This window comes from Curcuma longa, chromosome 2, assembly GCF_044706935.1.
Source record: "Curcuma longa cultivar G26 ecotype Majalengka, Jawa Barat chromosome 2, ITB_CL_G26_1.1, whole genome shotgun sequence".
Classification (NCBI taxonomy): domain Eukaryota; kingdom Viridiplantae; phylum Streptophyta; class Magnoliopsida; order Zingiberales; family Zingiberaceae; genus Curcuma; species Curcuma longa.
Genome location: NC_133862.1, coordinates 7,313,944 through 7,331,046, shown reverse-complemented (window position 1 = coordinate 7,331,046; position 17,103 = coordinate 7,313,944). Strand labels below are relative to the sequence as shown.

General features: G+C 37.9%; 2 protein-coding genes and 1 pseudogene across 3 annotated transcripts; 1 reads left to right on the top strand and 2 right to left on the bottom strand.

The window, feature by feature from the left end:
* Nucleotides 1-373: 373 nt before the first annotated feature.
* On the top strand, nt 374-3,997 carry LOC141818688 (glycosyltransferase-like At2g41451). Its single transcript, XM_074706143.1, has 11 exons — nt 374-709; nt 896-1,045; nt 1,162-1,214; nt 1,791-1,899; nt 2,052-2,186; nt 2,263-2,307; nt 2,407-2,594; nt 2,698-2,839; nt 3,117-3,163; nt 3,296-3,383; nt 3,484-3,997. Exons 1-11 carry the CDS (start codon nt 374-376, stop codon nt 3,739-3,741), a joined length of 1,551 nt encoding a protein of 516 aa, XP_074562244.1. The 3' UTR covers nt 3,742-3,997.
* A 321-nt stretch (nt 3,998-4,318) lies between these two features.
* Nucleotides 4,319-7,493, bottom strand: LOC141822497 (uncharacterized). 2 transcript variants are annotated; one of them, XM_074709946.1, is made up of 5 exons: nt 7,340-7,493; nt 7,103-7,262; nt 6,614-6,733; nt 6,461-6,531; nt 4,319-4,784 (listed from the first exon to the last, which is right to left on the bottom strand). In XM_074709946.1, exons 2-5 carry the CDS (start codon nt 7,250-7,252, stop codon nt 4,541-4,543), a joined length of 585 nt encoding a protein of 194 aa, XP_074566047.1. In that variant the 5' UTR covers nt 7,253-7,262; nt 7,340-7,493; the 3' UTR covers nt 4,319-4,540. The 2 variants fall into 2 exon arrangements, with proteins under 2 accessions (XP_074566047.1, XP_074566046.1); XM_074709945.1 differs by having other exon boundaries at nt 7,103-7,493.
* Nucleotides 7,494-8,458: 965 nt separating this feature from the next.
* On the bottom strand, nt 8,459-16,659 carry LOC141821510 (DEAD-box ATP-dependent RNA helicase 35A-like; annotated as a pseudogene).
* Between the last annotated feature and the right edge of the window lie 444 nt (nt 16,660-17,103).

Below are 17,103 nucleotides of genomic sequence, written 5' to 3'. Positions count from 1 at the left end.
TAAGTGAAGGACAATTAAGTTGTTCACAAATGTCATTTTCTCAAAGGCAAATGATCTCTGAGTGTTTTTCTTTAGTGTTCATCGCTGTGGCTGTCTTTTTCCCAGTGATGGGATTGCCAAATTATCATACAAAATGCATTCTTAAATTATAGTTTTTTTTTGTTTTTGGAAAAAAAATAATCTAATTATTTTGGAAACTTTTTGGAGAGAGAAAATTTCCCATAAATTTTCTGGAATCTAACGATGTTTGTCGTCAATCTATCCGTTACCTTTTGGCATCTACGGTTATCGCCGCCGGCGATGTTATAAAATCTTCCGGCGGTTTGCTACAATGCAATAATTCTCCTTCTCCTCTTTGATTCGATCGGCCCCGATGGCGGGCCTCGACGCGGTTCACCGGCACCAGGCCTTCTTCCCCTCCCGCCTCCTCCTGTTCCTCACGGCGCTCCCCATGACGCTCGCCGTCTTGGCTTTCGTCCTCCAGTGGCGCGGCGGCGTAGATGATCCCGCGTCGCGGTGGCTCGCGGCCGACGCCGACGCGTTCCCGGGGACGGACAACAGCCCCCGGAGTTCGTCAGGTTCGTCCACGCCTTCCGTGGTCGCGCGCTTCTCCTCGGACTGCGCGGACATCCTCAGCTCCAGCTCCTCGCCCTCCTTCCCTTACTACCGCGGCTGGAAGTTTGATTTCGACAAGGATCTGAGGCCGAAGGTGAGATCTTGCGCGTTTCTGAATGGTTCTTGGGGGGAGTTTTAACTGAATCTGGATCTCGGTGGGGATTTGGTGAGGGATTCCTTAATCATGGGCGAAGATCTGCTAGTTAAATATTTGAAGAAGGAGAATGGATTCACGTTTGTTCATTGACTAAAAACATTAACTTTTCTTATCATTCTGCAGATATGCATAACGACGAGCACCTCAGCCGGTTTAGAGCAGATTATACCTTGGTTATTTTATCACAAGGTCATCGGTGTGTCACAATTTTTTCTGTTTGTTGAAGGGAAGGCTGCAAAGCCTCATGTTTCAGGTGTTCTTGAATCTATTCCTGTAAGTTAACCAGTCTTTTTTGGGGGATCCTATGATGCATATTCTTATTGATTCTCTAGTTAATTGAAGTATTGTGAGACTCTTTGATTCTATTCTTTTGATTTGTATTTTGGCAGGGTGTAAAAGTCATATACAGAACTAAAGAACTTGAGGAGAAGCAGGCGAAAAGGTCAGTTTATTCATTATGATCTTCTGAAGTTCTTTATTCTTGAACAAGCACAAAATCAAGCTATTTACTATTCTTTTGAGTGGAAGTATTACTGATTCATTTCACATAAGGTCTGAAGCTAAAAACACTAAAATGAATAGCTCCATTAGTGACTTTTAGACTTCTAAGGTGAAATGCAGCAGATTGTTCTTTCTTATCTATTGAACCTCTACATAGCTTGCATACCATTACACATTCCATCTTTTTGCAATGGAAAACTCTGATTGCAGCAGCATAATGATACATCAATGAATTTGTTACCTGAAAGTTTAGTGTCAAATCAAATATGGAAGAAAGTCATCTGCAAGATTCAATAGTAGGAAGTTTTCTTTCTGACCTTCATTCTTTAGGTACATGATTAAATGATGTCCACTTGGATATGTTTGTTTTTCTTGAATTTCACACACCTAATAGAAAGATTAATGCCTATTTTTTGTACTATCAACAGTTTGTTTCTTATAAAAATGTTTGCTTCACATTCTTTTCAATGCGCGTGTTGTAAAATGCTGAATAGATTCATTTACCTTCATTCTGCAGCCGAATCTGGAACGAGACTTGGTTAGCAGGCTTCTTTTACAAGCCTTGTAATTACGAACTCTTTGTCAAGCAATCACTCAACATGGAGATGGCAATAGTAATGGCACGGGTATGGAAGCTTATGTTGCCATTTCGACATTCTGCAAAAGTGCACGAGACGTTGTCTAACAATTATCTTTTAGGAAGCATGGACTACTTGGAATTGTATAGATAGCTAAAGTTTCTCCTTTCTAAGCACTAACTTGATTTCTGTTGGTGAAGGATGATGGTATGGATTGGATCATTCATCTTGACACAGATGAGTTAATGCATCCAGCAGGTGCAAAGGAATACTCTTTAACTCAGTTGCTTTCTGATGTTCCTGCCGACGTTGACATGGTTATCTTCCCAAATTATGTATGTAAGCTTTTGTACTTGTAAAAGAACGTGATGCATGTTTTATTGCACCTATGATAGATGTTTTTGGATCCAGGAGAGCAGTGTCGAGAGGGATGACATCAAAGATCCTTTCAGCGAGGTATATATATATATATATATATATGACTCATTGTGTTTTCCTTACTCCTTTAAACCAGTGAGCATAAATATCACCTCATATCATGTTCTTTCTCCACAGGTATCTATGTTCAAAAAGAATTATGATCATCTACCAAAAGAGACTTACTTTGGTATGTATAAAGAGGCCACACGGGGTAATCCCAATTACTTCCTTACATATGGAAATGGGAAATCAGCTGCACGGATTCAAGACGATCTTCGGCCAAATGGTGCACACAGATGGCATAACTACATGAAAGCTCCAAAGTAAGATGTTTCCTGGCATATGTTCAGATCAGATAGACACTCTGCTTTATTTTCTTTTGTGGCAATCCAAACTGCAGCCCTCATAGGATCCCTTTCCTTGTAGTGAGATCAAGTTAGAGGAGGCTGCTGTACTGCATTACACATATTCAAAGTTCTCTGATTTGACATCCCGACGAGATCGGTGTGGCTGTAAGCCAACCAAGGGGGATGTCAAGAGGTGCTTCATGTTAGATTTTGATAGAGCGGTGAGTGCTTATTAACATTGTTTGTTTCCCTTTTTGATTGACAAGGAATGCTTATTTTTTCAAGATCATTCGCCACTACTTCATTTATCTATAGATTGAATAAAACACTAAGGATTCAAATACTAAGCTTATGTGAGAAACAATAGGTTAAGATGGCATGATGAAAATGATCATTAGGTTTTATAATTATCTAAGTTGAATCAAGATGAAAGTGTAAGCAGTAGAGTAAAGAAAAAGGAATTATTGTTAACCTTATTGCTAGTGATTTTCATTACAGGCTTTCATCATTGCTTCGACTGCCACTGAAGAAGAAATGTTGCGTTGGTAAGTTAGTTTCTGAGCTTTCAAATGAAGTTTTCTAAAGGATGTGTGAGAGCATCTGCCAAGTTAACATTTAAAGGCTCGATTTTCATTCTTTTATTTCCTTTGTGTGCTTAATGTTTCTTGTTCTTGTAGGTACAATGAACATGTTGTATGGACTGACAAACAGCTAAATCTGAAGCTCCTCAGGAAGGGTATCTTGACACGCATATATGCACCGATGGTAAGTGTCATTCCGTATTCGCGATGGTGTTCGAAATCAATATCTGCTTGGTTTCTGAGTTGTTCCTCATGGTCTCTGTGTTTCCTTTATATGTTTGAAGGCCATTATCCAATCTCTGAGGGAAAATGGTGTTTTGAGCTCTGCAATTGTATCTGCTCATGCATCTTCCAAACTGAAACTCAATTCGACAACCAAGATTCCTCAAAGGAAGTCTGATGTGCATCCAGATTTGGTCCTCGGTCGATCAAAATCTCAAGCAACTGCAAGAAAGATCATGGAGATCTCTGGCGGCACCATGGACAGTGCAGTCCCACCACTATCTCCTCCATGCTTGGATGATTTGATCACGGAGAAATGAAACGGCACCAAACTCCATTGCTTTCTCAGGTTCATATATTTCAAGAACTTGGAAATTCAAACGAGTTTAGTGAGGCTAAGAAGAATTTTCTATAGAGAATATATATTTTGAGGCTGCATGAACCCTTTTTCTTTTAATTGACACAGAAGAACACTAGACTGATTTAGGAGATCAGTAAATATTTCTTTTATGCTGTTTGATTTAACAAACTCATGTATTATGGATTTCTTAACTGCTTGTATAGAAGTTATTGGCATTTCCCCCTAGTTTTTCACGTATTTATAAAGTAAAAATCTTTGAATCATTTTTTTTCTACATTCAAAATGTTTGATCAAGAACACCAAACCTTCAATTATGGAAATCTTTTCATATTATCTTGTATCATTGCAAACCATGGACACAGTGGTAAAAGGCACGATGGATTGCTTATGCACCCAAGGAATGTAGTAATAAATGTGCCCCTCAAAATCTTCTCCACTCTAATAATCCAAGAAATGTCTTAAAAACCAAATTTGTTGGCCAATTAAATTTCAGGCAGTGTTATTCTATGCATCTCACAAGATTGAAGATCCACATCAACAAGAACAGCAAAGTGCATTTATCGAACATCAATTTGAGAATACAATTTTAAAAAATGCCCAATTTTTTTTAATCGGCCCTGCCAACAGCGAGCATAATTGACGCATCTCAATCTCCATTTCCCTTCCCTTGTTTGAGTTTTTGATACTGTATCACAAACCTCATCTACCAGGAACTATGCCATTGTCTAACTCTACAATTAGATTATCTACCGTCTGTGTTAGATCCTGGCCTTCTTTGGTTTGACAATGAAATCATTATCACCATCATCATCATCACTATCAGCTCGTTTCTTTGCCTTGGCATTTCCATTCTTGGATTGAGGTGGTGGTTTCTTGGAGCTTTCTGGTCTATCCTGCTTGGATTTAATGGGGGTACCCAATCTCTGTTGTGACAGCCTCTTCAACTTGTTGTCATATGTTTTTCTAGCTCTTTCAGGAGACAACAAGCCATGTTCCATCATCCTGCAAAGTGGAGATGAAACATCATAAATGTTATGACTAAAACTACATCTGAGTTACACATTTAACTTGTGGATGATTGGTTAGCGGATATGGGCATTATGTGTAGCTCCAATAGACGATAATATGGAAGTAAATCAGTTGAGATCCTATGAATATGTTGGAATGCAAGAAACATTGAATCTATTAGAGAAGAAGGTGCAAGTAATAGAGAGATAAAGGAACCATTAGTCTAATGTACAAAAATAATTTCATCAATTATGTTGTAGATGAAAAAAAAGTAAATTGTTATAGGCAACTAAGGCCATTAACTTAACCAAATTTCCTCCTGTGCAAACGAGGCACTTGTCTAACTACATCATAGCCCCACAAAGTCAGTCTTGGAGAATTGAAGGTTGTCGTTGGAGAATTGACTTGCTACACGAGCCACAAGAGTGCCAAGTGCTTGCCTTATGACAAGTGACATTATAGCAAAATATTACTAGTGATATCGTCTCCATAAAGTTCTAGGGAGAGAAGATTTATGTAACCGACTCTAAATACTTGAAACAAAAACAGCTTGATGATGATGGTGGAGATATTCAATTCGTTGAGTGTTCAAGTATATACTCAAGATTTGATTAAACATCAAATTAAGGGAACTTTTCATATTAGAAATGAACTTTATACCTACAATTGACACTTTTGGAGTAGCTCAAAAGTGGGCACCGCCCAAGAGAGGTGTGACAGGAGTATGAAAAAGATTGCAGGATAGACCTTCGATTATATCCATTAAAATGTGGAGTACAATTTAATTCAAGAGAAGGTTGCTTCAATGTGGAACCAGATTACCAGCTAATTTGATCTATAACAACAAATTTATTGTTTTCTTTCTTTGAGGCTCTCATTCATTTCATCTAAATGCAAACAAAGTATGCTACAAAAACAATGCTTTAATTCTGTTATAGTTCTTAATCCCATGATCAGTCTCTGTGAGTTATTTAACATATATTGTTTATATCAGACTGGATGTTCAGTTTCTGTCATACCGCTAAAAATTTAAAAACATAGCTTTGCTTGAGTTCCCATCTAGCCTTCTTTTTTTTTTCAGTTCATGTGACAGCAGATGTTTCAAAGAAAACCAAATTCTCCTACTAACTACCCAATCATATCTTCACCAGGGCCTGCAATTACAGGGGAATGTGTTTGTTTTAGAGTGACAGTAGGCGAATGGCATAAGATGCATCCACCTGCATGATCTAGGGACAATGGGGTACCCCATCAAAACAAATCAACCACCATTCTTCTTTAGGATATGAATAGGCTCAAATTTTACCTAAATGCGAGCAGTTGATTTCTTGCATATGCTCTAAGGCAGCATGATGGAGGAAACAATTCACCAAAAGGGGCTTTTGGAACATTTTGCTAAAGAAAAATTGTTAGTATCATTAAATGGGTCTCAGGTGTATGATCAAAGAATGAAAGTTACATGAATGGTCTTCTTTAAAATATTAATCCCAGTTAGTCGCATACATGAATGGTCTTCTTACAGATACATGAAGTTGCCTAGTTTATCACCTTAGCAAGTCGATAGTATGATAATTCACTTATCACGGTATGCAAGCAGTATCAGCTAAAGAAAGGAGCTCAGAAGCAATGAACAAGTGTAGAGGTAGGGATAACAGAGAAAACAATCTTACCAAAATTGTGCCATTTCGCTTGAGGGAATTTGTTTCGACAGCGATTCATAGAATATCCTCAAGGGTTCCCTCTATGTGAAACAACACCAAACGAATTATTCAGCCAACTGCAAGTTGCAACAAAGGAGAAGTGTATGTTTGGAAATCACAAACCTCTTCAGGAGGATCATGCTTCTGGCCGGGCAAAGAATACACTTTCTTCACGGTTTTTGCTCTAATTTTGGTTTTTGTCACAGTTTGGGAGGCGTTGGATGCGGCAATTGTTGTTTTAACCTTCACATTAGCACGAACCAAATGTTTACCAAATGCAATGGAAAAGAAACAGAATATGCTGCATGAGAATGGAGAAGCTTCCGATCCAAAATAAATGGGTTCTGATGGATCAAACTGAAGCAGAACATGGGAAGAAACGGATCTGAAGGCGAACCACAATCTCAATCGAAGTTACCAAAATTGAACACTATTTTTTTGGGAATTTATACCAACGATGTAAAGGGGAAATGTTATCTTCGACAGAATCCAATCCAAAACCAGTCAAATAAGGCAAATCGTGCACTAAGCAAATCAATCAGGCAGGAAGAGACAGACCGTACGGACTCCGACACCAGATCGCAATTTTTCTCAGAAAAAAGATATCTTTACCTCGGACTTCTTGACTACCGTGGCAGATTTCGGCTTGGCAACGATAGTGGTTTTTCCCGATGCATCGATCTTCTTCTTCGCCTCCGATGCCGCAACGCCCTTCCCCTTACCAGAGCTGCCCCCTCCGGTTGTTGCCACCGCCGAAGACATCACCGGGTCGCTCAATTAAGCAACCAAACTCCGTCAAACTATCGTTTTTGGATCTAACGAAGAAGATTTCAGAAGGAACCTCTCTACCTCTTTCGATCTAAGAATTAGACCCGCTCTGGCTGGCGGCCGCCGTCGTAGCTTTGGCGGAGGCGACGATAAGGCGAGGACCGGAAGTTTTTCTTACACTGTGTGGCATTTTAGTCATTCCTCTCCTTTAAAAAAGATTCCGAATCGTATTTTGGTCATTTCGCCTTTTATGAGATTAACGGGCAATTTATTGGTTCTTAAAATATTTAAATTATACATTTTATTAATTAATATAACGCCCCTGCATAAAATAAATAAATAACTAATATAAACTATTTATGAATAGAATTCATAACATGATAAATAAATAATTTTAAAACTCTTTTATTTGCTTGCTTTAAGCATCTAACCAACAAAATTGTATAAGAATTGCTTTTGTTTCTTAACAGTTTACTAAGGACAAATTCTTATAAGCCAAATCTCAATTTGTTGAAATCAACTAACCATATAAGTCCTATTGAAGTGAAGAAGAGGAAATCAACCAAAATTACAGCATTTTCTGTGAAAGTTACAACACAAGAATGAGTTCAATCTGTAAGCTTACAGCAATAAGTTTATAAAAAAATTTACATATCTAAAGTCATTTAGTAGCACTGGTAGATAGACTGATAGTTACTTGTAGAGCTGAATCAGTTTAATGTGCAAGTAGGGGTGAGCAAAAATTTGATTAAATCGAATAAATCGAACCGAATTTTTAATTCGGTTCGGTTATTTCAGAAGTTCGGTTATTTTTTTTAAAAAATCGATTAATTTGGTTAATTCGGTTCGGTTTCGGTTTTAAATTTTCTTATTCGGTTAAACCGAATAAACCGAATTAATTAAATTTTAAAAATAATTTATAAATTTTAAGTAAATAAATATATAAATTTCTAATTTATTAGTAAAATTTTTATAATATTTAAAAAAATTCGGTTAATTCGGTCGAAAACCGAATTAAATAAAATTTCGGTTCGATTTGTTCGGTTTTTATTGGGAAATTTGGTCGGTTTGGTTGGCTAAAAAAAATCAATTTATTCAATTTTTGATTAATTCGGTTCGATTTAGTTCGATTTTACCGAATACTCACCCCTATGTACAAGTGATGAGAGCTAGACATGATTATAAAGTTTGACAGAGAAATCACATCTCACCCTTATAGCCTCCAGAACCAAAATAGTCTCTTCTTGAACTAGCAATGGCTATAGATTTCTGGTGCTCCAGCTTGGGACAATCGCGGATTTGATGGCCAAGGCCACCCCAGTATGCACAACCCTTAACTCCACTAGCACTCATAAGAACATCACCGTCTTCCTTAAGTCCATTGGATCATTAAGCTCTGCCAATACTGGCGGAATTCTTTGCTTCGCCTCTTGCAGTAGGTGCTTTAAGTCGAGGAGTGTCATCTCTGTTTGGTTTTTGTTGATGAACGTTGTCGCAATTAATCCCTGTTTTTCCACAGTTCGTCCAATTCGATGTACGTAATTTTCGATTTCAACTGGCATATCGTAGTTTATTACATGTTGAATGTCAGGAAAATCAAGCACTTAGGATAGCATCCTTCTTGCCAGATTTAAAAGATGCTATCGCATATTCTCTTTCTTCTTGGTCCTTGCCGCAACAGCTTCAACACCCTTATGAAGAAGATACTCGTGGATATCATCAACATCAGCTTTATTCTCACAAAAAACCAAGACCGGTGGTGGTGTCTTCTGGAGGCATTCAAGAAGATATACAAGTTTAGCTTCTTGTTTCACATACTCAACCTCTTGAATGACATCTAGATTTGCTGCTCCGGCTCTTCCAACATTTACAATTACAGGTTTTACCACAGCATTCTTTGCGAAGTTCTGTATCTTTGTTGGCATGGTGGCAGAAAAGAGCAAGGTTTGCCTTTGTGATTTAAAATGATCAAATACTTCTCTTATATCCTCCTCAAATCCCAAATCCACAAGTCTGTCAGTTTCATCCAATGTCAAGTAACTGTAGTATAGTAAGAAATGATGTCAGAAACATCATAAATGTGAAACTGAAACAGATCTAAACTCAAGAAAAGAGTCAAATATCAACTGAAAATTGAAAGGTCTATTTGATATAATTAATGAAGTATCCTTACCTTTTATATCTAGAACAATTACTCAAAATCAGTAATTTAACACATACCCAAAGATATATGAGATTTACATAAATGAACTACAAGGATGGGTAACAACATTTCTGCTTCCACCAACAGGAGCACTATCCCAACATCAAAGAATTCTAAGGGAAATATTTGATCATTTTAAATCACAAAAGCAAACCTTGCTCTTTTCTGCCACCATGCCAACAAAGATACAGAACTTCGCAAAGAATGTTGTGGTGAAACCTGTAATTGTAAATGTTGGAAGAGCCAGAGCAGCAAAACTAGATGTCATTCAAGAGATTGAGTATGTGAAACAAGAAGATAAACCTGTACATCTCCTTGAATGCCTCCAGAAGACACCACCACCAGTTTTAATTTTTTGTGAGAATAAAGCTGATGTATTATATCTACGAGTATCTTTTTCTTAAGGGTGTCGAAGCTATTGCGATCTATGGCGGCAAGGACCAAGAAGAAAGAGAACATGCAATAGAGTCTTTTAAATCTGGCAAGAAGGATGTTTTGGTGGCCACTGATGTTGCTTCCATGGGGCTTGATTTTCCTTGCATTCGACATGTAATAAACTATGACATGCCAGCTGAAATCGAAAACTACGTACATCGAATTGGACGAACTGGAAGGTGTGGAAAAACAGGGATTGCGACAACGTTCATTAACAAAAACCAAACAGAGACAACACTCCTTGACTTAAAGCACCTACTGCAAGAGGCGAAGCAAAGAATTCCGCCAGTATTGGCAGAGCTTAATGATCCAATGGAAGACGGTGATGTTCTTATATGAGTGCTAGTGGTGTTAATGAAACACCATGTTCTTCACTTCAATAGGACTTTTATGGTCAGTTGATTTCAAATTAGAATAAGGACTAATGTCTGCTTGTCAAGCAAATACAAGAGTTTTAGGACCAAGTTCTTCACTTCAATAGGACGTTTATGGCTAGTTGATTTCAAATTAGAATTAAGACTAATGTCTGCTTGTCAAGCAAATACAAGAGTTTTAGGACCATGTTCTTCACTTCAATAGAACTTTTATGGTTAGTTGATTTCAAATTAGAATTAGGACTAATGGTGAGTCAAAAAAATAAAAGAGTTTTAAAATTATTTATTTATCATGTTATGATTCTATTCATAAATAGTTTATATTATTTATTTATTTATTTGACGAAGGGGCGTTTTATTAATTAGTAAAATGTATAATTTAAATATTTTAAGAACCAATAAATTGCGGCGTGGAATCTCATGATAAATAGGACGCGGAATCTTTTTAAAGCAGTAGAATGACCAAAATGCCACGCAGTGTAAGAAAAAGTTCCGATCCTCTCCTTATCGTCGCCCCCGCCAAAGCTACGACGGCGGTCGCCAGCCAGAGCCGGTCTAATTCTTAGATCGAAAGAGGTAGCGAGGCTCCTTCTGCAATCTTCTTCGTCAGATCCAAAAACGATAGTTGGACGGAGGTTGGGTGCTAAATTGAGCGACCCGGTGATGTCTGCGGTGGTGGCAACAACTGGAGGGGGCAGCTCTGGTAAGGGGAAGGGCGTTGCGGCATCGGAGCCGAAGAAGAAGATCGATGCATCGGGAAAAACCACCATGGTTGCCAAGCCGAAATCTGCCACTGTAGTCAAGAAGTCCGAGGTAAAGATATCCTTTTTCTGAGAAAAATTGCGATCTGGTGTCGGAGTCCGCATCCAACGCCTCCCAAACTGTGACGAAAACCAAAATTAGAGCAAAAACCGTGAAGAAAGTGCATTCTTTGCCCGGCCAGAAGCATGATCCTCCTGCTGAAGAGGTTTGTGATTCCCAAACATACACTTCTCCTTTGTTGCAACTTGCAGTTGTCTGAATAGTTCCTTTGGTGTTGTTTCACATAGAGGTAACCCTTGAGGATATTCTATGAATCGCTGTCGAAACAAATTCCCTCAAGCGAAATGGCACTAAGATTGTTTTCTCTGTTATCCCTACCTCTATACTTGTTCATTGCTTCTGAGCTCCTTTCTTTAGCTGATACTGCTTGCATACCGTGATAAGTGAATTATCATACTATCGACTTGCTACGAAGAGGCACAGCGATCAGAGAAAAAGAAAGGAGAAGAGGAAGCCTTGCGTAGCTGTGGCCTGTGGGCGGCGGCGTGGCAAAGGAGACGAAAAAAAAAAAAGATTTCAAGAACTTTTGTTCTGATACCATGTTAAAATTATTTTACACAAAAAAAATAAATAGATAGGATTTATATAACCAGTATAACTCTTAATACCACAAAAAGAAAAGACTTATTAAAGAAAAGACTATCCCTTACTTCTCACAACATACATAAAAGAGAGTATTAATGGATAAACCAATAGAGGATTCAATAAAAAAAGATGAAATCAAAAAAGAAATAAATGAACAAAGAAAAGTATTGATGGATGAACCAATAAAAGATTCAAAAGGAAAAGATGATATTAATGAAGAAAAAAATATAAAAAATGTCAATAAAAAATAAGATGTCATCATGATAAAATCAATTCATGTATTACAACCTCCACAACTAATAGAGGAAAGAGGATTCATTGAACAACAACGAAATAGTTACAAAGACAATATATATGAGGAGCTAAACTTTGTGACACCTGAAGTCATTGGATCTATACCAATATCTACTTCCATCATTCAAGTAAACAAAGCAATAATATCTTGTCATTTCCAACAACATCCGGTATTCTTTCATCATAACTCGATAAGGACTCGATGTAAGGCTAAGCAAACAAAAAGAAAATATTGACATGCTCATGAATTTTCAACGAAGACTTAAAGGAAAATTTTAAATTTAAAAATGAATTATAAAAGATTATTTGTTTTCGTCAAAAGAAGATTTCAATTGGGGCACAATAAGAAGTTATTTTATATAAATCATCGAAAGAAAAAAATCAACTTTGAAGGTAAGATTATTTTGAAGGACGATAGAATGATACGACTCTTCAATGGATTTATTCAAATGATTTATTTTTAATTTTATTTTTTAGATAAATTTTCTGTTAAATTTTTTCTTTTATTTTTAAGTAAATTTTTTGTTAGATAAATTATTAGACTTTTTCTTTTTAAAAGATATCTTTTTGTGTCTATTTAAATAAATCTTAGGTTATCCCGAAGGTAAGCAAATATTGTTTTAATTATTGGAGATCCCGTCCCGTCGTTTTTATTTCCTTTCTTCCCTTTTCCGTGAGATAGGATTTAGGGTTCCTATCACTTTCCGGCCGCCTTCTCCTGCCCTCCCCTCCAATCATGGCCACCACCGATGGAAAACGACCTGAACGTCCGGACGACGATGATGACTACGAAGACTACATCCCTGTCCACAAACGCCGGGCTATGGAAGCCCAGAAGGTCCTCCAGCGCAAAAGCCTATCCACCTCCTCCGGCGCCGCCCAATCCTATGACCCTGCCTCCGATCCACACCCCCCGATCGCCGAGGCTAAACCCAGCCTCCTCGTCAAGGCCTCCCAGCTCAAGCGCGAGCTCCCCGAGGTCAGCCCTACCGAGCAGCTCGTCCAGCAGGAGAAGGAGATGATCGAGCACCTCTCCGACCGGAATACTCTCATGTCCGTCCGTGAGCTCGCCAAGGGCATCACCTACACCGAGCCGATGCCCACTGGGTGGAGGCCACCACTCGCTATCCGACGGATGTCTGCGGCCCAAGCCGACGCCATCCGCCGCAAGTGGCACATCCTCGTCGACGGCGACGACGTGCCGCCCCGATCAGGAACTTCCGCGATATGCACTTTCCGGCCTCCTGTCGGGGCGAGACATGATTGGTATTACCTTCACTGGTTCGGGTAAAATATTGGTCTTTGTGCTCCCTCCTTTGATTATGACAGCGCTGCAGGATGAGCTTATGATGCCAATAGTGCCCAGTGAGGGTCCATTTGGACTCGTGGTGTGCCCTTCGAGGGAGCTTGTTCGTCAAACTTATGAGGTCATAGAGCAGTTCCTTGTCCCTCTGAGGAAACATGGCTATCCAGAATTGAGGCCGTTGTTATGTATTGGCGGCGTCAACATGAGGTCTCAACTTGAGGTGATCAAGAAAGGGGTGTATATTGTTGTTGTCACTCCAAGAAGGTTAAAAGATTTACTTGCTAAGAAAAAGATAAATCTTGATAACTGCAGGTATTATTCTTTTACTATGTCAACATAGCTTTAATTCATTGTAACCTTCTAGAGATATATGTGAAAATAAACTTAATTGAAAATACAACATCTTGTTTGATTATATTCAAGTTATTTGTTACAAAATATGAATTTTGTGTGTTGATATTTTTACTTGGTTCATGAAAGAATTAGACAAGATTACCTTTCATGAATGGATTAGACAATATTATCTTGAACATAGATTAATTAAGGGAAATGATCCAAGTAGCTTATACAATACAGTTGTGATTTATAGCTACAACTTGTTCATGCTGATATTTATGATAGAGGAATTAGGGATTTAAATGTCCTTTCTTACATGTTGTAGTATCATTGGATTCATTTCTGACTATAAACCCTCCCTCATAGCACGTGGTCACTGCAAATCAGTCTCGTAAATATCATCTTCTACCCACATTTTTTTTGAATTAGGGATTTAAATGCCATCTTTGTTGGCATAGTGGCAGAAAAGAGCAAGGTTTGCCTTTGTGATTTAAAATGATCGAATACTTCCCTTATATCCTCCTCAAATTCCAAATCCACAAGTCTATCAGCTTCATCCAATGTCAAGTAACTGCAGTAATAAATGATGTCAGAAACATTATAAATGTGAAACTGAATCAGATCTAAACTCAAGAAGAGAGTCAAATATCAACTGAAAATTGAAAGGTCCATTTGGCATAATTAATGAAGTATCCTTACCTTTTATATATAGAACAATTATTCAAAATCAGTAATTTAATACTTACCCAAAGATATATGAGATTTACATAAATGAACTACAAGGATGAGTAACAACATTTCTGCTTCTATCAATAGGAGCACTATCTCATTATCAAAGAATTCTAAAACTGGTGACTTCAAACACACTACACAATCATATAGGCCAAATTAAATAAACTGTTATCTATATAAGATTAAGAGTGAAAACGAGCCGACCCACCTAATGTTTTGGAGTGGTTAGAATTTGGTGAACTCAACATGATAATATCTTGTAACACGAGGCAGATTTGTTTTATAGTGGTAGTAATAGAGTACCTAGATTATAGTAAAGCAAACAACCATCTCCAAAGTGGTGCTCAAAATCACATTAATGAAGATAAATAACCATATCTGGATTTCTTATGTCCTGTGCTAATTAGATGACAAACTGAGCCTAAATTATCCTTATGTTAGTTGCAATGATACAGGATGCTCTTCATCTATTTATACTTTGTTATTGCCCATTTTTGTCACTATTGTGAGAGTCAAGGTATTGCATGATTCATTGATTATACATTGCCTCCAAGGTATTCAAAAGCAGTTCTTTTTGTTTACTTATTTTTGTTTCCTTTTCTTTACTGTAATTAGGGTTATAGAACTAGTCAAAAGGAAAAGAAACTAAACATACATGAAAAAAGTTAAGCTCTTTGGTCAGATTGGTATGCTTCACCAGACCACTTTATTTCTGTTAGTATATGTGTAGATGTAGAATGCCTATTTCTTCTATTTGAATTGGACCATAGCCACCAAAGTGGAAAATGGCTTTTAAAAAAAATTGTAATTCAAAAAAAAATGTGGGTAGAAGATGATATTTACGAGATTGATTTGCAGTGACCATGTGCTATGAGGGAGGGCTTATAGTCAGAAATGAATCCAATGATACTACAACATGTAAGAAAGGACATTTAAATCCCTAATTCCTCTATCATAAACATCAGCATGAACAAGTTGTAGCTATAAATCACAACTATATTGTATGAGCTACATGTGTACTTGGATCATTTCCCTTAATTAATCTATGTGCAAGGTAATATTGTCTAATCCATTCATGAAAGGTTATCTTGTCTAATTCTTTCAGGAACCAAGTAAAAATATCAACACACAAAATTTATATTTTGTAACAAATAACTTGAATATAATCAAACAAGATGTTGTATTTTCAATTAAGTTTATTTTCACATATATCTCTAGAAGGTTACAGTGAATTAAAGCTATGTTGACATAGTAAAAGAATAATACCTGCAGTTATCAAGATTCATCTTTTTCTTAGCAAGTAAATCTTTCAACCTCCCTGGAGTGGCGACAACAATATGCATCCCTTTCTTGATGACCTCGAGTTGAGACCTCATGTCGACCCCGCCAATACATAACAACGGCCTCAATTCTGGGTAGCCATGCTGCCTCAGAGGAACAAGGAACTGCTTTACGACAAAGTTTGACGAGCAAGCTCCCTCGAAGGGCACACCACGAGTCCAAATGGGCCCTCGCAGGGCACTATTGGCATCATAAGCTCATCTTGCAGGGCTGTCATAATCAGAGAGAGCACAGAGACCAATGTTTTACCTGAACCAGTGAAGGAAATACCGATCATGTCTCGCCCCGACAGGATTACCGGCAATAGCGATGGGGGGCGGCACGTCGTTAAACAATTTCCCGAGCTTACTGACTAGACCTCATATCGTGTTCTTTCTCCACAGGTATCTATGTTCAAAAAGAATTATGATCATCTACCAAAAGAGACTTACTTTGGTATGTATAAAGAGGCCACACGCGGCAATCCAAACTGCAGCCCTCATAAGGATCCCTTTCCTTGTAGTGAGATCAAGTTAGAGGAGGCTGCTGTACTGCATTACACATATTCAAAGTTCTCTGATTTGACATCCCGACGAGATCGGCATGGGAAGAAACAGATCTGAAGGCGAGCCACAATCTCAATCGAAGTTACCAAAATTGAACACTATTTTTTTAGGAATTTATACCAACGATGTAAAGGGGAAATGTTATCATCGACAGAATCCAAATCCAAAACCAGTCAAATAAGGCAAATCGTGCACTAAGCAAATCAATCAGGCAAGAAGAGACAGACCGTACGACCTCCGACACCAGATCGCAATTTTTCTCAGAAAAAGATATCTTTACCTCGGACTTCTTGACTACCGTCGCAGATTTCGGCTTGGCAACCGTAGTGGTTTTTTCCTGATGCATCGATCTTCTTCGCCTCCGATGCCGCAACGCCCTTTCCCTTACCAGAGCTGCCCCCTCCGGTTGTTGCCACCGCCGACGACATCACCGGGTCGCTCAATTTAGCACCCAAACTCCGTCAAACTATCGTTTTTGGATCTGACGAAGAAGATTGCAGAAGGAGCCTCTCTACCTCTTTCGATCTAAGAATTGTGTAGGTCTTCATGATTCGCTTCTGTAGTTTGGTAGAATTGAATTGCGTATTCTTCCGAACCGAATGTGCTCATGTTAATCTTCGTTTAAACTACTATTCTATCCGATAATGCAAGATAAAGTTCAATTTTAGTTACATTTTTCTCCTGCATCTTTTCACAGCTTGTTATACAGTTATAACTGGTTTATTCAGAGAAAAGTCTGTCTACCTCTGCTCATCTATCATTTCTACCTCTGCTCATCTGTCCGATTCAAATAAAATATTATATATATATATATATATGTTATTTGGATGCGTTATTAAAATATATTAAAAAAATTAATATATATATATATA

Bases quoted from the DNA above. Each gene is read 5' to 3' on its own strand.
- LOC141818688 (XM_074706143.1), top strand. From the start codon at position 374: ATGGCGGGCCTCGACGCGGTTCACCGGCACCAGGCCTTCTTCCCCTCC. The intron at 710-895 runs GTGAGATCTTGC...ATCATTCTGCAG, and splicing joins ACAAGGATCTGAGGCCGAAG to ATATGCATAACGACGAGCAC. The intron at 1,215-1,790 runs GTCAGTTTATTC...TTCATTCTGCAG, and splicing joins GAGGAGAAGCAGGCGAAAAG to CCGAATCTGGAACGAGACTT.
- LOC141822497 (XM_074709945.1), bottom strand. From the start codon at position 7,252: ATGTCTTCGGCGGTGGCAACAACCGGAGGGGGCAGCTCTGGTAAGGGG. The intron at 6,734-7,102 runs GTAAAGATATCT...GCTAATGTGAAG, and splicing joins CGGTAGTCAAGAAGTCCGAG to GTTAAAACAACAATTGCCGC. The intron at 4,785-6,460 runs GTAAGATTGTTT...TCCACTTTGCAG, and splicing joins AGCGAAATGGCACAATTTTG to GATGATGGAACATGGCTTGT.